At 40.0% G+C, this 19,214-nt stretch overlaps 1 protein-coding gene across 1 annotated transcript; it reads left to right on the top strand.

Moving 5' to 3' along the window:
- Positions 1 to 483: 483 nt before the first annotated feature.
- On the top strand, positions 484 to 18,201 carry WDR12 (WD repeat domain 12). The gene is made up of 13 exons (XM_060783087.2): positions 484 to 602; positions 2,011 to 2,105; positions 4,429 to 4,523; positions 4,770 to 4,876; positions 5,319 to 5,434; positions 6,883 to 7,037; positions 8,853 to 8,898; positions 9,974 to 10,065; positions 12,065 to 12,205; positions 12,309 to 12,414; positions 13,644 to 13,776; positions 14,558 to 14,630; positions 15,612 to 18,201. Exons 1-13 carry the CDS (start codon positions 562 to 564, stop codon positions 15,687 to 15,689), a joined length of 1,278 nt encoding a protein of 425 aa, XP_060639070.2. The 5' UTR covers positions 484 to 561; the 3' UTR covers positions 15,690 to 18,201.
- Positions 18,202 to 19,214: the final 1,013 nt, after the last annotated feature.

Raw genomic sequence — 19,214 nt, 5'->3', positions numbered from 1 at the left:
CCACACGACCTTGGAGGTGTCTACGGACAATGCTGGTTCTTCGGCTTAGAAATGGAGATGAGCACCACACCCCAGAGTCAGACATGACTGGACTTAATGTCAGGGGACTACCTTTACCTTTATCTATATGCATATATATATATATATATATATATGCACGGGTATATATATACTAATATATGTACTCATATATATATATGCACAGATATATATACTAATATATGTACTCATTATATATATATATATATATATATATATATATATATGCGCATAGATATATATATACTAATATATGTACTCATATATATGTACTGATGAGTTGGGCAAGGCGCTGGCTTGAACCAAAAGCAACGCCTTCTGAAACGGGCCATCGACTCTTTGGGCCATCGATTACCCAGCCTGGCGAGCCTGAGTGACGTCAGAAGGAATGAAGGAAGGCGAGAGGGCTGTTCTTTCCCTTTAAGGGCAGGCATTCTTAACCGGCTGCCGAGCAATCCATCGGTTCTCCTGGCCACGTGGGGCGATCGCGGGGCCTGCGGCAGAGCTCCATCGGCTGGAAGCATGGCGCAGCTTCAGGCTCGCTTCTTCACCGACGACCCCAAGTAAGTCAGGCAAGGCCCTCTGAAACTGAAACACTTTGAGGTTTGATCCTGCGGGGGAGGCATAATTATTATGAAACCAACACTGAGATATTGGGACATAGGTGTGTATCTACGCTGCAAGAAATCAATAGGAGTTCGATACTACTTTCCTCAGTGCTGGGAGATCATGGGATTTGTAGTTTCCGGGGGAGCACCCACCCTCTTTAGCAAAGGAAGACTCAAGGCCTCGTAAAACTATAACCCTCAGGATTCCAGAGCACTGGGCTATGGCAGAATGCTATGAAACTGCACCAAATCTACAGTGATGAACCATAGGCTGGCTTGCTGTAAGTTTTCCGGACTGTATGGCCATGTTCCAGAAGCATTCTCTCCTGACGTTTCTTCCACATCTATGGCAGGCATCCTCAGAAGTTGTGAGATCTGTTGGAAACTAGGAAAATGGGGTTTATATATCCGTGGAATGATGTTTAGGGTGGGAGAAAGAACTCTTGTCCGTCTGAGGCAAGTGTGAACGTTGCAATTCATCACATTAATTAGTATTGCAAAGCCTTGCAGCTTCAAGGACTGGCTGCTTCCTGCCTGAGGGAATCCCTTGTTGGGAGGTGTTAGCTGGCTCTGGTTGTCTCATGTCTGGAATTCCCCCGTTTTCAATCATATGTATCTCACAACCTCTGAGGATGCCTGCCATAGATGTGGGTGAAATGTCAGGAGAGAATGCTTCTGGAACATAGCCATATAGCCCAGAAAACTCACAGCAACCCAGTGATTCTGGCCATGAAAGCCTTCAACAACACATTGAAAAATGGACTCTCTATCAGACTCAGGTCCCCTTCCACACTGGCCCCTTCCACACATCTGTATAAAATCCACTGGGTTATATGGCAGTGTAGAAGGGGCCTAGCTTCACTGATAACTTTCTAGGACCCTTTCTACACTGGTATATAATCCAGATTATCAAAGTAGATAATCCACATTATTTGCTTTGAAGTTGATCAGGCCCTTAGCCAGGGCTTCAGTCTCCCTCCCCCCTCTGAAATCCTCATGGTGGTCGGCGAGAAGGCCTTACTGGTGCATTATTTAAACTGTTATGTTTATTCATATCATGATCTGATCACCATGCTCAATATATCCCATATGCATGGGGGTATTGGGGTAAGGATACAAAAGGTTTGCTAGGGTAGATCCTCCCCCCCCCCCGAAATCAAACTCACCCCCCCCCCCTCCAAATCAAAATCCTGGCTACGGGCCTGAACCGGATTATATGATTCTACACTGCCATATATTCCCGTTCAGATCAGATAATCTGGATTTTATATGGCAGTGTAGAAGGAGTTTAGATATTATGAATTAGGATTGAAAGACTGCGATGCCACCCCTTTCTCAAAATGCCATCGTTTTTCCTCCACAGGTACATAGTGGATGATGTTCCTTTCTCTGTCCCAGCTGCTTCTGAAGTTGCCGACCTCAGTAACGTTATCAACAAATTGCTGGAAGCTAAAAATGGTATGTCTTGTTTGGCAAGAAGTGATTTCAGGCGCTTTATCCTTCACCACTCTTCCTGATTTGATTCTAGTCCTCTCAGGAATTTATCAAATAACATAGCACTAAGAACTTACTGTATATACTCGAGTATAAGCCTAGTTTTTCAGCCCCTTTTTTAGGCTAAAAAAGTTCTCCTAGGCTTATACTCGAGTCAAGGTTATTTATTATTTTACTCTGCTATTAGTATTATTTTATTATATGTATTATTTTACTCTATTGTTATTATTACCTTTAAATTATTTTACTGTACTATTATTTTATTATATTCATTATTTTACACTATGTTTTATTATTACATTTATTATTTTACTCTATTATTATTGGAAGGAAACATAAGCACATTGACATTGAAGAAGATTAGAATAATGGTTTCATCACAGTTTAATTTAAGTCTTATCTTAAATTACAGTTTTATGTAAATACACAAAAACGTTTACCCTACTGATGATTTTCAGTAGCAGCTGCATTTTTCACCCTCAGCTTATACTTGAATCAATACATTTTCCAAATTTCTTGTCGTAAAATTAGATGCCTCGGCTTATATTCGGGTTGGCTTATACTCGAGTATATACGGTATCTATGACTTATAAATACACGGTGGCGCAATGAGTTAAACCCTTGTGCTGGCAGGACTGCTGACCAAAAAGTTGGCAGTTTGAATCCAGGGAGTGGGATGAGCTTCCATCTGTCAGCTCCAGCTTCTCATATGGGGACATGAGAGAAGCCTCTCACACTATGGTAAAACATCCAGGCATCCCCTGGGCAATGTCCTTGCAGACAGCTAATTCTCTCACATCACAGGCAACTTGCAGTTTCTCAAGTCGCTCCTCACACACACACACAAAATCTTTTTCTTCCCTTCCCTCCCTCTTTCTTCCCTTTTTTCTGTATTGTCATTTAGCTTTCCATCATTTAGCTTTTGGGGGCTTTTTAAGTCCCTTCTACTGTATTTTTCAGTGTTTTTATGAGTGAAGGACATACATTGGGTTGTTAGGTGTATTGTGTCCAAATTTGGTGTAAATTCATCCAGTGGTTTTTGAGTTCTGTTAATCCTACAAACGAACATTACATTTTTATTTATATAGATGGAACTTATATTCTATATTTCCTCCAAAGTGGGATTTACGGTGCCTTACTTTTAGAAAAGCATGACCTTTGAGAGATCGTAATCCTTTAAAGAAAAGCCAAAAACCTGTTTGAGTAGAATCTTCTCAAGTGGAATACAATGAAATGTAACTATGCAAGGCCGTTGGCTTCAGTTGTTAGACTGAACAATTGGCGGTCTCTGATCTGTTAGGAAACAGAGAATATGCTAGTGCATTAAAATAGCAGTTCTTCAGAGGTGTTTTTCAGTGCCCAAAATATATCTCCCATAAAACTAGTTGTTTTATATTATGCATTCAAGAGACAAAATAAAGTAGACTTTGGTAAAAATAACATATTTGGTTTCCTCGCAACATTCATGTGTTCAGAAAATATAGGTACGCAACTTATCAGTCAGTTACAGATATGTTTGAGATAGTTTCTGTACCATCTCTCATACAATAAACAGCAGACAAGTGTTTGCAAGTCTGCAGTCTGAGCAGTCCCAAAATCTAAAGAAGCCCCGCCCACAACTTCTCAGAAAAACATAGAGCAAAGGAAATAACACTGCATAACAGAACTTACATACAACAGGTAAGCAACAGGATTATAGATAAACAAATTACTAGAGGAGGCTTGAAGAATGTTGTAATTTCCAACACTTACTATATATATGTTTGTGTATATTAAATGCCACAAAAACATTTTGTTTCATTGCTTCATCACATTATGTGACTCATCCGTGAAGTTAATAAGGGAAGAAAGCATGAATCTTTTAATAAAAACTGGATTGTTTTCAGTACATTTTTAAAATATAAAAATTGGTCTTGTGTTCAAGTTTGATAATAGTAATACTGTTACATATTTATTTATTTATTTATTTATTTTGCTTATATACCGCTGTATCTCAAGCCCGAAGGCGACTCATATTTGCAGAAGTATAACTGAAGGGAGGCTGTATTTTAGTCATATCCGCTCCCCATTTAACAAGTATACTTAGGCCCCTTATACACTGCCATATAAAATCCAGATTATTTGTTTTGAACTTCATTATATGAACCTACACTGCCATATAATCCAGTTCAGAGCAGATAATATGGATATTTATGGCAATGTAGAAGAGGCCTCAGTGATAAATGACCTGTTTTGATTGTGTGATGTAAGTTGTTTGACCTGACATTTGTCATGTTTTTGTTTCCAGAGGGCCATAAATATGTGGAGTTTGACTTCCTGGTCAAGGGACAGTTCTTGCGTATGCCCCTGGTTAAGCACATGGAAGTGGAGAATATCTCAACAGTGAGTCATCTGTGAAGGGTTTTGCATAGGGTGGTATGTTGGCAACCATATTGTAGTATCAACAAACTTTCCCTCATCTTTTCCCTCCTCTCTCTGGTATCCCTTTCCTCTACTCTCCAAATGTGCCAATCTTCTGAAGTACCCTATTGGGCCCAATCCCAAATTTCTTTATAACGGGATTGGGATGGGTAAGACTCACAGTTGAACTCTAAACATCATTCATTTCCTTGTTTTTTGCACCACTAGGAAGACGTAGTAGAAATCGAGTATGTAGAGAAGTACACAGCACCGCAGCCAGAAGAATGCATGCTACATGATGATTGGATCAGTTCTATTGAAGCTACAGAGGAATGGTAAAAAAAGCTTGTTCAATTGTTCTTAATTGTCTTTGCTGCTTACTATCTGTTGGGTTTGCCATCTTTCATCCCCTACGTCAAGGGCTCAAACAGACAGGATTCAGTCCTTTGAAACTTTGGCCCCTTCTACACTACGATATAAAATCCAGATTATCTGCTTTGTGGACTCACATCCTCCAGTTTGAAGCAGATTATGTGGATTATTTGCTTTGATAATCTGGATTATATGGCAGTGTAGAAGGGGACTAGGAAGCATCTTACCAAGAAAAATGAGTGGTGGTCATGTTATTTGCTTTAAAACAGTACCAATGTGGGGCAGGGAACTGGAAACTGTTTTTTCCCTGGGTTATGTAAATGCACCAAAAACATCTCAAATTGACAGAGGAGAGGCCAGTTTATGGGTACCACCAACTACGTTCTCTGCTTTTGAATTCCATAGGATCTTGTCTGGGTCCTATGATCAAACTTCTCGGATCTGGTCAGTGGAAGGCAAACCAATCATGACGCTTGCTGGACACACAGAAGTGGTGAAAGATGTGGCCTGGGTAAAAAAGGGTGAGTAGATTTCACCTTTTCAAACCCTTGGGTTAAATTGGTTCTACAGAAACTAGCTGCCCTGTATTGTTTGGGTAACCAATTTATAAATCTATGTAACAAGATTTGTTCCTGGTTTGAAATGGTTGTTTCCTATTTAATTGTGTGGTCCTTAGATTGAAAGCAGTTGTTCTACTCCAGTAACTTCATTTTTGTGGCTGCCACAAACTAGGTCGAATTGGTTGAGACTCAATGAGATATCGATTGAAAAACTATAGCAAAATGTTCTGCAGGATCTCCTGCCAAAATGAAGTTTTTGCAGTTTAATAAACATTTCCCATACTTTTAGGCTAGATCCAATTAGGAAATGACATTTATAGCCCAGGAGCAAAAAACACATTACATAGTGTTATTGAATTTTAATAAATATCTCTAAACTATTCAGAAGCTTTATTGTGGTTTTTCTGCAACAGATTAAGATGTCTTCTAAAGAGATGTCAAACTTAACCCTTTGGTCATCTTCAGAATCTCCAGTTTATGGTTGTTTATGTAGCATTTTAGATTTAAAACAAGGATTTGTGTCCCATGCACATTTAATTTGGTCTTGTCTGTGTATCAGTCGTTCAAAGGCATTTCATAGAATCATAGAATCAAAGAGTTGGAAGAGACCTCATGGGCCATCCAGTCCAACCCCCTGCCAAGAAGCAGGAATATTGCATTCAAATCACCCCTGACAGATGGCCATCCAGCCTCTGTTTAAAAATTTCCAAAGAAGGAGTCTCCACCACACTCCGGGGCAGAGAGTTCCACTGCTGAACAGCTCTCACAGTCAGGAAGTTCTTCCTCATGTTCAGATGGAATCTCCTTTCTTGTAGTTTGAAGCCATTGTTCCACGTCCTAGTCTCCAGGGAAGCAGAAAACAAGCTTGCTCCCTCCTCCCTGTGGCTTCCTCTCACATATTTATACATGGCTATCATATCTCCTCTCAGCCTTCTCTGCTTCAGGCTAAACATGCCATTTGTCATCCTTTCCCCCCATAAACTTCTCTCAATCCTTTTGAGCTTTTGAAACAACTTCAGACCTATTTCTTTGTCATAAATACATAAAAAAGAAAAATCAGCAGAATCTTTCTCTCATCCTTTGGGTATGAAACAGTGAATCTCAACTTTCTTCCTTTGTTTTTGCCCTGTGTGCAGGCTGGGGCTTATAGCAGTCCCCAAATTATGGAAGACCTGAGGTACAAAACCAGTCTAAAATAATTTACTGTGAAAAATAAAATTAAAAAAAACAAGCAAAGATGGGCTCAGATACTTATTGCTATGGAGTATTTCAGCCTAGCGACTCACCCACTGAATAGCATTGGAAGAAGCCAAACCTGGTGGTGCTGGGGTTGAGATGGTACTGTGCCAGTTCTCAATGAGAGGGGCACCTTAGGAAATGAACCTGTGTTCTCTCCCTGCCTTCTTTAGACAGCTTGTCATGCCTGCTACTCAGTGCTTCTATGGACCAGACTATCTTGCTGTGGGAGTGGAACGTGGAAAAGAACAAAACAAAGGCCCTTCACTGCTGTAGAGGACATGCCGGAAGTGTGGAATCAGTGGCTGTGGATGGCTCAAGAACAAAGGTAAACTGCATGACAACTTACTGAAGAAGGCAGACAGGAGAAAGTGTTGCTGTTTAGTGTAAAAGGCAGGAAGCCTTAGCATTGAACAGTTGTGTTGTTAAAATGCGAAGTATGGAACCCTGCGCAGACGGTCGGTCAGTGCGACTAAGCAACGTGCAATCATTGAATTCTTTTTTTTAAGTTCTTTTTTATTATATATATTTATTTTAATACATACACAACATTTATAGTTCCCACCACCATGAGGATTGTTTTCTTTTACATATTAATCCTTTTTGAGATGAACCTTATAGATTAAAATACTGTATAACATTTGTCTCCAATTTCTTTCTTTCTTTTTTCTTAAATATTTTTTAATTAAATATTTGACACAATCTCATATATAATCAGAAAATATACGTTCAGAAATACTGGAACATGTCTAGATCTGTATGTAGACAGCAACTTGTACAAAGTAAGTATAACATATTATACCATTCACTCGAGTTTAAGACACTTTCAAAGGAAAATCCATGCAAACTATTCCTAACTAGAACTGTGTCTACCTAGCTAACAGCAATAGTGTCATCAGCTACTCCCACACCCATATCATATGCAAAAAAATAAATGCCAATGTATTTTTTTTGGGGGGGGGGGGGATTCCTTGCAAGGCAAGAAATGTATCTTCATGATCAAGATGGTTTCAGAGTATGTCCAAATACATCTTGATATTACATCAATAAAAAAGAAAACAAGAATGGGAGCAGGCAACAAAGTACTCTCTTATGACTTTAATTCTTGACAGCAGGAGGTGTCACCCCAAAGGAGATTAATCAGAGAATGCAAGCTGTTTATGGTGATTGTGCTGATGTGAGTACTGTGCGCCATTGGGCAAGTAAGTTTAAAGATGTTGAGGTGATACCTTCTGCTGTCAAGAATTCAGTGACTGCACGTTGCTTAAGTCGCATTGACCGACCGTCTGCGCAGGGTTCCATACTTCGCACTTTAACAACGCAACCCTTCAATGCTAAGGCTTCCCGCCAAAATGGAACTGTAGAGGAGAGTCTACTAAACAAGCCAGTACCTGCCACATATCAGTACTGCCATCTGTTGAGGAGTTACGAAGGTGGAGGCATTACTTTTCATTCAACCTTAATAATTTTAGGATAGGACTTTAGAAAGGGTCTGTGTAAAGGCTGGATGCTCTCTTCTGGACATTCTCCCATCATATGTGGTGTAGCTTGCTGAAGCACATTTATTTTCTAAGAATACACCAATTTTATATTGAATGGTTGTGGTTGTTTACCTTCAAATCATTTCTGACATTTGGTGATCCTAAGGAGAACAATTCAGTGATGCCAAGAGATGTTAGGAATGGCATTTCTATGCCACCCACTAATAGTGGGTGTTGTTAATGTGTGAATTGAATAATTTTGCCTTTATGCCTGCCTCTTTAATACTTCAGTCTCACCAGGCACAGCTTGCAAAACGTAACTCAGGTGGGCGATGCCATAAAGTCCAACACGGGGCATGTTTTATCACTAGCTAACGTAGCAATGCTTTCTGGGGATTTTTGGAAGTTTTACTGCCCCCCAAAAAGTAAATTTAGCAGCATGGTAAGTCTGGACTTTTGGTACAAGGCAACTGCTAGTGAGGAGCTTCCCTGGATTCAGTTCAAATCTGCTTTGGGTTTAGACACACTGATTTCGGCCAAGTCTAGCCCAAATTAAATCTTTTGAGTCAAACCTATTCTGAATCAAGGTTATAAAAAGCTGACCTTTCGCAAATGATTGTGACATTTCTGTTGAATAGTGGCTTTTGTTCTGTTTTTCCTAGTTTTGCAGTGGATCCTGGGATAAAATGCTAAAGCTCTGGTCTGCAGGTATGATATTGGAACATTAAGTTATATCTACAGGCAGTCCCCAAGTTACAAATGACTCAGAGTTAAGAACAGGGATGAGGCAACAAGAAATGATAGAAATTACCCCTCAGAAGGGAAATTCACTCCGGAACAAGTTATCATGGGGAAAAGGTGCCTCCACTGAAGCTTTATCACCAATCCTTCTTTCCACAACAAGCCATTTTTTTCAAAATCCAATTATTACAGGGACAGAAAGTGAGGGAAACAGGGATACTCATAGCAAAACAAACACCCGAGGTCTGTGAATCCTTCCCTATGCTATCCAAAGTTAAAAGATATATATTTTTGGCTGGAGTTTTACTTAAAAATGTACCTGTTTCGACTTACAATCGAATTCAACCTCAGAACCTTTCTTGTTCACAACTTGGGGACTGTCTGTATATCCTAAAATTTTCAGTGCTGCTTCTTTAAATTTTGATGCAATTGCATGCATGTGCACTTTTTCATGACTCGTTGATTCAAAAGTTAGGTTATAAATCAATATCTATGTAGTGATTCTGTTGGTATGATTCTAACTGGAACTAGAAATTTGATGTAAGTGATAAAACATCTAAATGGAATTGCTTATAGGGCACAGTCAACATAACAATATAATTTGTGAAGCTAACAGCTTACATATTCAGAAAGCCTTTGGTAGTCCACCACTGAGACCATATCTGGGATGTAAAGTATCTTTAGAGCAGGCTTCTTTGTTCTGAATCCCTCCAGATAATGTGGATTATAATTGCCATCATTAACTTTTGATCATATTGATTGGCCTAAATATCTGAACCCAACTTTGGGAGGACTGTTTCTGCTTTTAATAAAATTTTGTTAGGACTTTACTTACAGAACACTTGGATTCTAAACACACACCGTCGAGAAAACAAATTAATATGTTTCAAATGTTGCTATTGTTAGAAATAACAAAGTAGAATCAGTTATTTTAGTACCAGATTTATTAGGAAAATAGAGAAATGTTTTAATGCAATGATTTACTGTGCTAGGAGAATGGATTATTTACATTATGGTTAAAATAATCTGAATTTGTTTTCAGTGCCTACGGATGAAGAGGATGAAATGGAAACAGAGGAAGTCACAAACAGACCGAGGAAAAAGCAGAAAACAGAGCAAATGGGACTAACAAGAGTAAGATAAAGCACGGTTGGTGGGGACGAGAGAGAGGGGGCCTTCTCGGTGGTGGCCCCCCGCCTCTGGAACGCCCTTCCAAGGGAAATAAGACAGGCCTCATCCCTCCCCTCTTTTTGTATGCATTTGAAGACTTGGTGGTTTCAACAAATCTTCCAAGAGTGACCAGTGCTAGCTCAGCCCAGACACTGTCCGGACATGACCTTGCCCCTATATATTACCCTGGTCATTCTCCTAAAAGGCCCCTGGAAATAGCCTGTCCCCGCTTTGGGCGTTTACCTATTACAGTACTGTACCCAAATGCCCGTCCCATCTTATTTCAATTTGTATCAATCTTGACCCAGCCTTTTGAATTGTCCTGATCCATTCCTTTTCCATGCCCTAACAAATAGACATGAAGAGCAGGAAGGATTTTTCTTTTAATATTTATGCGTTGTTGGATAATTCCATACTTATGTTGCTGTTACTGTTTTTTTGTTCATGTTGTGACTGTATGTTTTGATGTTCTTACTTGGAAACCGCCCTAAGTCCCCCTGGGGAGATAGAGCAGTATATAAATAAAGATTATTATTATTATTATTATTATTATTATTATTATTATTATTATTATGCTAAAGTTGATAGAGTTACATTAGAATGGAAGGTATCACCCATAATGTGTATAGTATTTATCGTGTCATCAGCAACCAGACATTTGTATAACATTTTTAACAAAAACAAATAAACAAACAGACAAAACACAGAGTTTGCAAGCTTGGTAGTTGATTAAATGTCCTTTAACCAGTATCTGGCCACGTGGAGTGCCTCTGGTGTTGCCACAAGGAGGTCCTCCATTGTGCATGTGGCAGGACTCAGGTTGCATTGCAGCAGGTGGTCAGTGGTTTGCTCTTCTCCACCCTCGCATATCAATGTGTATAGTTATGTTTGAGTAATTGCTAGAGCAGTGTTTCTCAACCAGTGGGTCCTCAGGTGTTTTGGCCTACAATTCCCAGAAATCCCAGCCAATTTAACAGCTGTTAGGATTTCTGGGAGTTGAAGGCCAAAACATCTGGGGACCCACAGGTTGAGAACCACTGTGCTTGAGCCTATTACTAATGGTTACACCTACTATAGCATGCTATAGTATCCACTCCAGGGTCTCTGTAGCTGCTAGTTTTAGCTGCCATCTTTGGCCCGTTCTACACTGCCATATAATCCAGATTATCTGCTTTGAACTGTATTATATGTGTCTGAACTGCCATATATTCCAGTTCAAAGCAGATAATCTGGATTTTATATGGCAGTGTGGAAGTGACATTTGTTTCTCCAGAATTCATTGCCATGACATTACCATTATAGATACCTGAGCCCCTGGTGGCGCAGTGAGTTAAACCCCTGTGCCGGCAGGATTGAAGACCGACAGGTCGCAGGTTCGAATCTGGAGAAAGTGCGGATGAGCTCCCTCTGTCAGCTCCAGCCCCTCATGCAGGGACATGAGAGTAGCCTCCCACAAGGATGGTAAAACATCAAAACTTCCGGGTGTTCCCTGGGCAACATCCTTGCAGATGGCCAATTCTCTCACCCCAGAAGCGACTTGCAGTTTCTCAAGTCGCTCCTGACACGACAGAAAAAAAAACCCCATTATGGTTTATTGTGGGTAAGAAAACACAATGACTGCTACAAAAATGGGTTTTTTTCACTCCCTAAACCTCATGAACCAGCACAGGAAAATACCCAATATATCCTTTTTTTTTTCTTTTTTTTTTTGCAAAGTTAGTTTTCAGCTCCATTTTGGGGCTCAGTCAGACAGCCTTGATCAGAAGCTCTGTTGACTCCAGAGCTAAATAATATGGATAAGTGGGGAACACATCTGAAACTTGTAACACATTTCCATGCACTCTGATCTGCAAATGAATTGCAGTGAGTGTGTATGTGAGTACAACTGTCACGGATGTAAATCTGCGTTGGGGAAAAAATAAAGTATTTCCAATAACCTCATCTTTTTATTTTTCATGTCTAGACTCCTATTACAACCCTCTCTGGTCACACAGAATCCGTTTCTTCTGTACTTTGGTCAGATGCAGATGAAATATGCAGTGCTTCATGGGACCACACAATTAAGATATGGGATGTTGAAACAGGAGGCCTGAAATCCACTTTGGTGAGTGCCTTTGTCATTGGTTGACACTCAGATCTTTCAGTTAACAGTTCCAGCAGAGAATTTGCATTAAAATGAACTTACCTTTCCCTTTCTTGTCTCACAGACTGGAAACAAAGTCTTTAACTCTATATCCTATTCGCCACTGTGTCAGCGTCTAGCCTCTGGAAGCACTGACAGACACATTCGTTTATGGGATCCTCGGACCAAAGGTCGGTCATGATGAGATGGGGTGAGAGAATGTGACATGTTCCTTGATATCTGAAACATTAATGAATTACTGGAATTTAATGAAAATGTGTTCTGAAAGGGCTTCCTAATCCAGAAAGTCAAAAAGTGATTGTATTCCCTACCTTTGCAGGCTTCAATTTCTACTGATAGCCTTTGATTGTGCTTTTCCTTCATGCCAAGGGGTTGGAATAATGGCCCATGTGGTGTCTGCCAACTCTATTATTCTGTGGTTTTAAGGTCTCCTTTCTTTTACTGTTATGCTTCAATTGTTTGGTTTTTCCTTGAACTGTTTCACTCCTACTTCCAAAAGAAATCAGATGTTCCTCCACGTGAATGGTCTAGTTGGGATGAAGTTTGTGAGAGATCAGAAAAACAGAAGCAGATCTGCCATAGCATAATTTAGGTTGCATACCCTCTTCTGAGTAAAATTGTGCCTTCTTCCCACTGTGTTAGACTAGATCCAAAGCCATACTCAGAGACAGGCACTCTGTATTATACAGTGGAACCTTGACTTAAGAACATCCCAACTAAAAAGTGTTTTCAGTTAAGTGCCATTACTCAGCCTGGTTTCACTTTGACATATGAGCAGCATTTTGAGTTAAGAGCTAGCACAAAAGTTCAGGGCTTTAGGGGAATCAAAGGAGCAGCCTCCATGCCTCGTACTCACCGCTTTAAGGAACTTTGGGTTAGTTGATTTTGCATGGTTTTTTTTTATTCCTGGCATGTTGTCTTCATGAAGAAAGGGAGAAACAGCAAGAGAGGGACATAATGATTACAGTAAGAAGAAAATGATGCTTCTGTCTCTTCACTTTGTGCTTCCTTGCCACAACTTTGTGTTTCTACCATTTTAAAGTTGATCTTTCTTTATTTTTCCATGTGAATGTGCATTTATAATTTTTTAAAATTTAAAAACATGTAACAAAAATTGGGGGGGGGGAGGGGGGGGACCAGAACAAATTAATAGCATTTGCTTTGCGATAAGAGCATTTTGAGTTAAGAACTCAAATTAAATTCTTAAGGTATCACTGTACTATGCACTAACATGATACAGTTTCCTGCTTTGAACTTGATATGTTTACATTTTGGCACAGTTAGCCAAAAGGTTAGCCTCCATTGATTTCTGTATCGAATATGCGCTTGCCTTATCATTGTATGGCTTAAGTAACCCATTCTCAGAGTTGGTTCATACACCTCCTTTGCCCTGTTGCAGATGGCTCCTTGGTCCTCCTTTCCCTGACCTCACATACTGGTTGGGTGACATCCGTGAAGTGGTCGCCGACCCACGAGCAACAGCTCATCTCGGGTTCTTTAGACAACGTTGTCAAACTCTGGGACACGAGAAGGTAAACCTACATCTCTTCTGTATTTAATTGTTTAGACTTGTCTTCAAGTTATTCGATGCCAGCAAACAGAAATAATGCCACTTCAGCTGTTCAGAATAGCTTGGAAAATTGTGCCAGCCTTCAGATTTCTTATTTTAATAATGTTCCTATCAGAATTTTAGGCTTGACTCTGCAAGGCTTTTAGCAAACTTGGCCTCAGTTTCATTTTATATGACATTTTGTTTAATCAATGCTTCTAGATACAGAGTTTATGGTTAAAATGAAGAATGTGTGTTCATTTGCAGGTTCTTAAAACACAAACTATGCATGGAATTTTAGAGTGAGGCTACATGTCCTTATGGACCTAGAATGTAAATTTTGAAAAGAGAGAAGGGAATTGGAGGAGCAACTTATTATAAAGCAGAGATGGACAAATTGTTGACCCCATCTTGTCTTTGGACCCCATGGACATGTTCCAATGTGCTGGGAGTATCAGTCACTGTTTTTTTGGCTGTAACAAGGTGATTTGGAGGGAGTTGGACATGAAGCAGAAAAAGGATTCCTAAGTATTTTTCTTTATTTCAGCAAAGACTGCAAAGAGCTAAGACAGGGGTTTAGGAGTCTTTAAAAAGATGTTGGGCGCCTTTGGGAATTCCCAAGGAATCTTGTAGACCACACAAATATGGTCCGGGTGATACGCTTTTCCCAGTTTTAGTCTCCAAAGAATTTGATGGGTGAATTCATCGACTTGGTTACTTTTGTGTACTGTGAGTGACTGTTTCAAATATTTGTGTATCATCAGTTGCAAGGCACCTCTCTATGACTTGGCAGCTCATGAAGACAAAGTCTTGTGCGTCGAATGGACAGAAGCAGGGGTAAGAACGTCTGGAATGGATGGAAATAGCAGGCAAATGGGTGGATTGGGTAACCTGTACCCCACAGCCTCTTCCCTGATGTGCAGCATGTGGGGTAAAAAAACAGCAGCAAAAAATGCTCAGTTCCCCGCTATCTAAATTTGATCCCCTACAAATACAAACTTTTCAAAATAACAAGAAGCCCTCATTGAATAGTTAGGAAAAATATCATGTCCCAGAAAGAGAAACTACACAAGAGTTATGCACTTGTACTACAACAAAAAAGCTGCAGGAAATGCTGCTGACTGGAGGGTCAACAGTTTGAAGCCATGAGTCGGGGTGAACTCACGACTGTCAGTCCTAGCTTCTGTCAACTTAGCACTTCAAAATCATGCAATGCGAGTAGATCAATAGGTACCGCCTTGGGGGGGGGGGAGGTAAAAGGGCGTCCCATGCAGACATGCTGGCAAAAAAGATCGGAGATGTCTATGGACAGCAAGCTCCTTTGGCATGGAAAATGGAACAAGAGCACTTCCCCATGGCCAGAAATTGAGCATCGCCTTCTGATGCTGGAGATGGGAAAAAGGGAAGACATTTACCGTATCTGTATATTGTATGCCATCGTTTGTGCAAAATGGCATTGAATGTTTGTTACTATGTGTTCTGTAATCCGCTCTGAATCCTTCCGGGGAGATACAGCAGAATATAAATGGTGTGTATTATTATTATTATTAAACGTGGGCAAAACCAATTTCCAGTAGATGCAGGGAAAGAATTTTCCCATATTGAGGAAATTGTGAAATGACGACTTTTCCTGATACTTATAAACTGCCCCAAAGATTTAAAGCTTTATGATAGATCTCATTTTCAAAATGCTACTCCTTAAAAAAAACGTGTTTTGAGATAGAATCGTGTTAAGAGATAATTTTGGTTTGGAGTTTTAAAAAGATTCTTCTTAAAAGTATCTCATTGTAATTATATTTTCTTCCTTCCACGTTACAGTTGCTTTTGAGTGGTGGCGCTGACAACAAGCTATATTCCTACAGATACCAAGCAACCACCTCTGATGTTGGGGCATGAAAGCGAATCAGAAGATGAGCCAACAGAGAACTTTTCTCCTGCTAGACAATATTGCAGCTTTTTGTACCACAGCTGTAGAAAATGTGCTGTTTTACAGACTTAGAAATCATGTATTTAATCAAGAATTCACACAAGTGGAACTGTGCTCCCAAAGGTTTCTGCTGGAGGAATAGCTAGACCTGATTTTTGTTGATTTCTCCTTCACTTTAAATTGTTCCTCAGGAGGACTGATGGGCCCTCTGGAACAATGCGGTAGGGAGAGCTTGCAAGAAAAATCGGCGTAAATCCTTCCTTTTCTACATACTCCTGTTCCACCTCAGTCACTTCTCTAAACAGAATGCAGTCTTGAAGGAAAGGACACTAGAACACAAAATGTGTGCATATGCTTTTGTACAAGACTATGTGTGTGGAAGGTAGGGTGATTGCTCTTGTCCTATCATAACAATAAGAGGAAAATATGAGAGTAGCTTGACGCATGTTTGTGCTCTGCAGTATTTAAACATTGTGTAAAAGTTTATTAAGCTTTTTTGTTTGTTAAGCTTTTTTCCCATGTCAGGAGCAACTTGAGAAACTGCAAGTCGCTTCTGGTGTGAGAGAATTGGCTGCAAGGATGTTGGCCATGGGATGCCTGAATGCTGTGATGTTTACCATCTTTGTGGGCGGCTTTTTTTCCCATGTCCCTGCATGGGGAGCTGGAGCTGACAAGAGAGAGCTCATCCACTCTCCCTGGATTCGAACCTGTCAGTCTTCAGTCCTGCCGCCACAAGGGTTTAACCCATTGCGCCACCAGGGGCTCCATTTGTTAAGTTAATGCTATTCTGCTTAATGGTTTCGATTACTTATACTCGCAAGGGAAGAGTGGGCGGGGCCAACCACCAAAGTTTTTCAAATCTATCTAGAAGGTTCCGAAGCTGTCTGCTCAGGCGCAGAAACCACCATATGTGCGTATTCACAGTTGACCACGATGGGAAAATATATATAGATACGGTCCACTTTAGGTCCAGTAAGTGTTAAGTAGTGTTATTCAACCTGGTTATGAAAAAGTTCAATACTATATCAGGCAGTTATCCAGTTACAAACATCCAACTTACAAATGACTCTTAAAACGGGGTGGGACACACAACAGGAACAGAGAAATCCACTCCTCAGAAGGGAAATTCACTCCTGAAGGAGTTATCATGGGAAAAAGATGTCTCCACTGAAGCTTTATCTCTAGTCTTAGTTTCCAAAACAAGTTATCAGAGAGACAGAGAAGTGAAATGTTCTGAACAGGGGCACAGACAGCAAAACAAACATCACAGGGGTATTAACCCTTCCCTACACAATCCAAAGTGCTCTCTATATATACACCTTCTCCAAATTTAACTTAACAAACATACAGAACCTGCCATGTTTGTAACTTGGGGACTGCCTGTACTTGTTACCAAGTCAGGATATTTTAATGGATTAGGATCTCCAAAGAAAACGGTGAGGTTCACAGAATTAGGGGAATTTAAGACATGTGTTTTGTAAATCAACACACACACGCACACACCAGTTTTGTATATCAAATCAATCCTGAACCTGAGGACATCTAAAAGGGTATTCTATAACAAGTCAAATGAAAAAGACAAATCTCACTAAACATACTAAAGCGTTTACATAATTGTCGAAAGCTGGAGCCCCCATTTTCACTGTTGCCTCCAGCTCTCACCAGTGCCGTTCAGCATATCCAGTGGTCAAAAACAGCAGGAAATCAAGACCAACAGACTTGTCCTTATCCATGTACAACTATAGAAACAAATCAATCTAGTACATTTGGATATTTACATTTAACAATTCACATATTTTCTATTTAGAAAAGAGAAAATAAATTCTAAAAATCTGTTTTTTAAATGCCAGTTTGTTTACAATCAAATGCAAAAATGCCTTGGGAGTAAACACTTCATTTTAAAGAGCAGCAACTATTTTAAGGATTGAATTTATTTCTGCTTGAGCTAAATTGCATGGTGTTATGGTTTGAGAAGATCAGGGTTCATATCCCTGCTTGGCAATAGAAATCCCTGGGTGACCTTAAGCAAATCCAATTCTCTTAAAAGAAGAGAAAGGCAAAACTGAGGTGATAGGATTGCCTTAGGGTTGCTCTAAGTTGGAAAAGACTTAAAGGCATGTAAGAATGATAAACATACATGTAGATTAGTCTGTACTTAAACCAAAACTAATAATCATTATTAATCATTTATGTCTTACCAAATGGCTAGAAAAAAATCATAATTACTTCTGAAATATAGAAGCAAAATTCTCAAACAGAATGAATTGTTTTGCATGAAAATTGGGTGCAATCATTTGTTTGCCAGATTCCTTCCACACACATAAAACAAAAACAGATTAGAGGGGATTTATAGAATCGTGGAATAGGCATGTTAATACAGTGCGCTACTTCTAGTGTTGGTTTAAGCCTTTGCTCCTCTTAATCTTTACCAGAATTATAGAAATCTCTTACATACAGACAGTAAACACATTAGCAATATGGCATCCGTCTCGTTTCTGTTGTTTTGATGTCTGCCTTTTTTTCTTGTCTAGTTCTTGGGCAAGTCACTTCTGTTCTCCAGTTATGGAGGGCTGGGAGGAATACAGGGGTTCTGTACATGTTCTGCTTGAGAAAGAAGGGAATACAAACAGCCCATAATGTAAATACATCATACAGGCACAATGTCTCTGAAAACACTCAAGACACTGCTATCAACTGCACCCAGGCCTGTAGCCGGAGGGGGGGGGGTGTGTTAGGGGTTCACCCTCCCCCCCGAAAATTTTCAGGTTAAAAAAAACTGGTTTACTCATGAATTTTAACTGGTTAACCAAATACCCATGCTAAGTCTATGAGACACAAAAAATTAAGAGTCCCTCCAGAACTGCAAGCACTATCTCAAGTAAATATTGACAATTTATTCACACTGTCATTACTTACAGCAATAGCCGATGTAGTGAAGCGAATAAGTTGGGTGTGTGTGTTGAATGCTCTCATTAAGGAGGCCAGACTTGGTGGAGGTGGTTGACAGGGGCGGAGCTGCAGGCTATTGAAGGCTGCTCTGCCCCCTGCTGTGCTCTTTGCTTCAGCGTGAGCTAGGAGGCAGGTTTCAACCCCCCCCCCCGGTGAAATTTTCAACACCCCCCCCCCCCCCCCCGAAATGTTTTTCTGGCTACAGCCCTGACTGCACCCATATGCCAGTCAATTCACTCCACTGCAACATATTCCCACAGCTATGAAGGGAAGGAACCATACACTAGGACATTTCAATTATGCTCCCAATTTAATGGAACACCATTCCTGCAAGATACATGTTTTGTTCCTTTAACTGTTTCCATAACACTATACAACACAGTTTTTGTTCCTGGGTTATAAATGTCATTTCCTAATTGGTTCTATTATAAAAACATGGAAAAAGTGTATTAAATTGCAAAAACATTGTTTCTGCGGGACATCCTGCAGCAGTTTGCTATAGCTGAAGTCCAAAGGGCCACAAGTTGTGCAGGCCTGATTTAAAG

Source organism: Anolis sagrei, chromosome 1 (assembly GCF_037176765.1).
Source record: "Anolis sagrei isolate rAnoSag1 chromosome 1, rAnoSag1.mat, whole genome shotgun sequence".
NCBI classification, from domain to species: domain Eukaryota; kingdom Metazoa; phylum Chordata; class Lepidosauria; order Squamata; family Dactyloidae; genus Anolis; species Anolis sagrei.
This window is presented reverse-complemented; position numbering and strand designations above follow the sequence as displayed.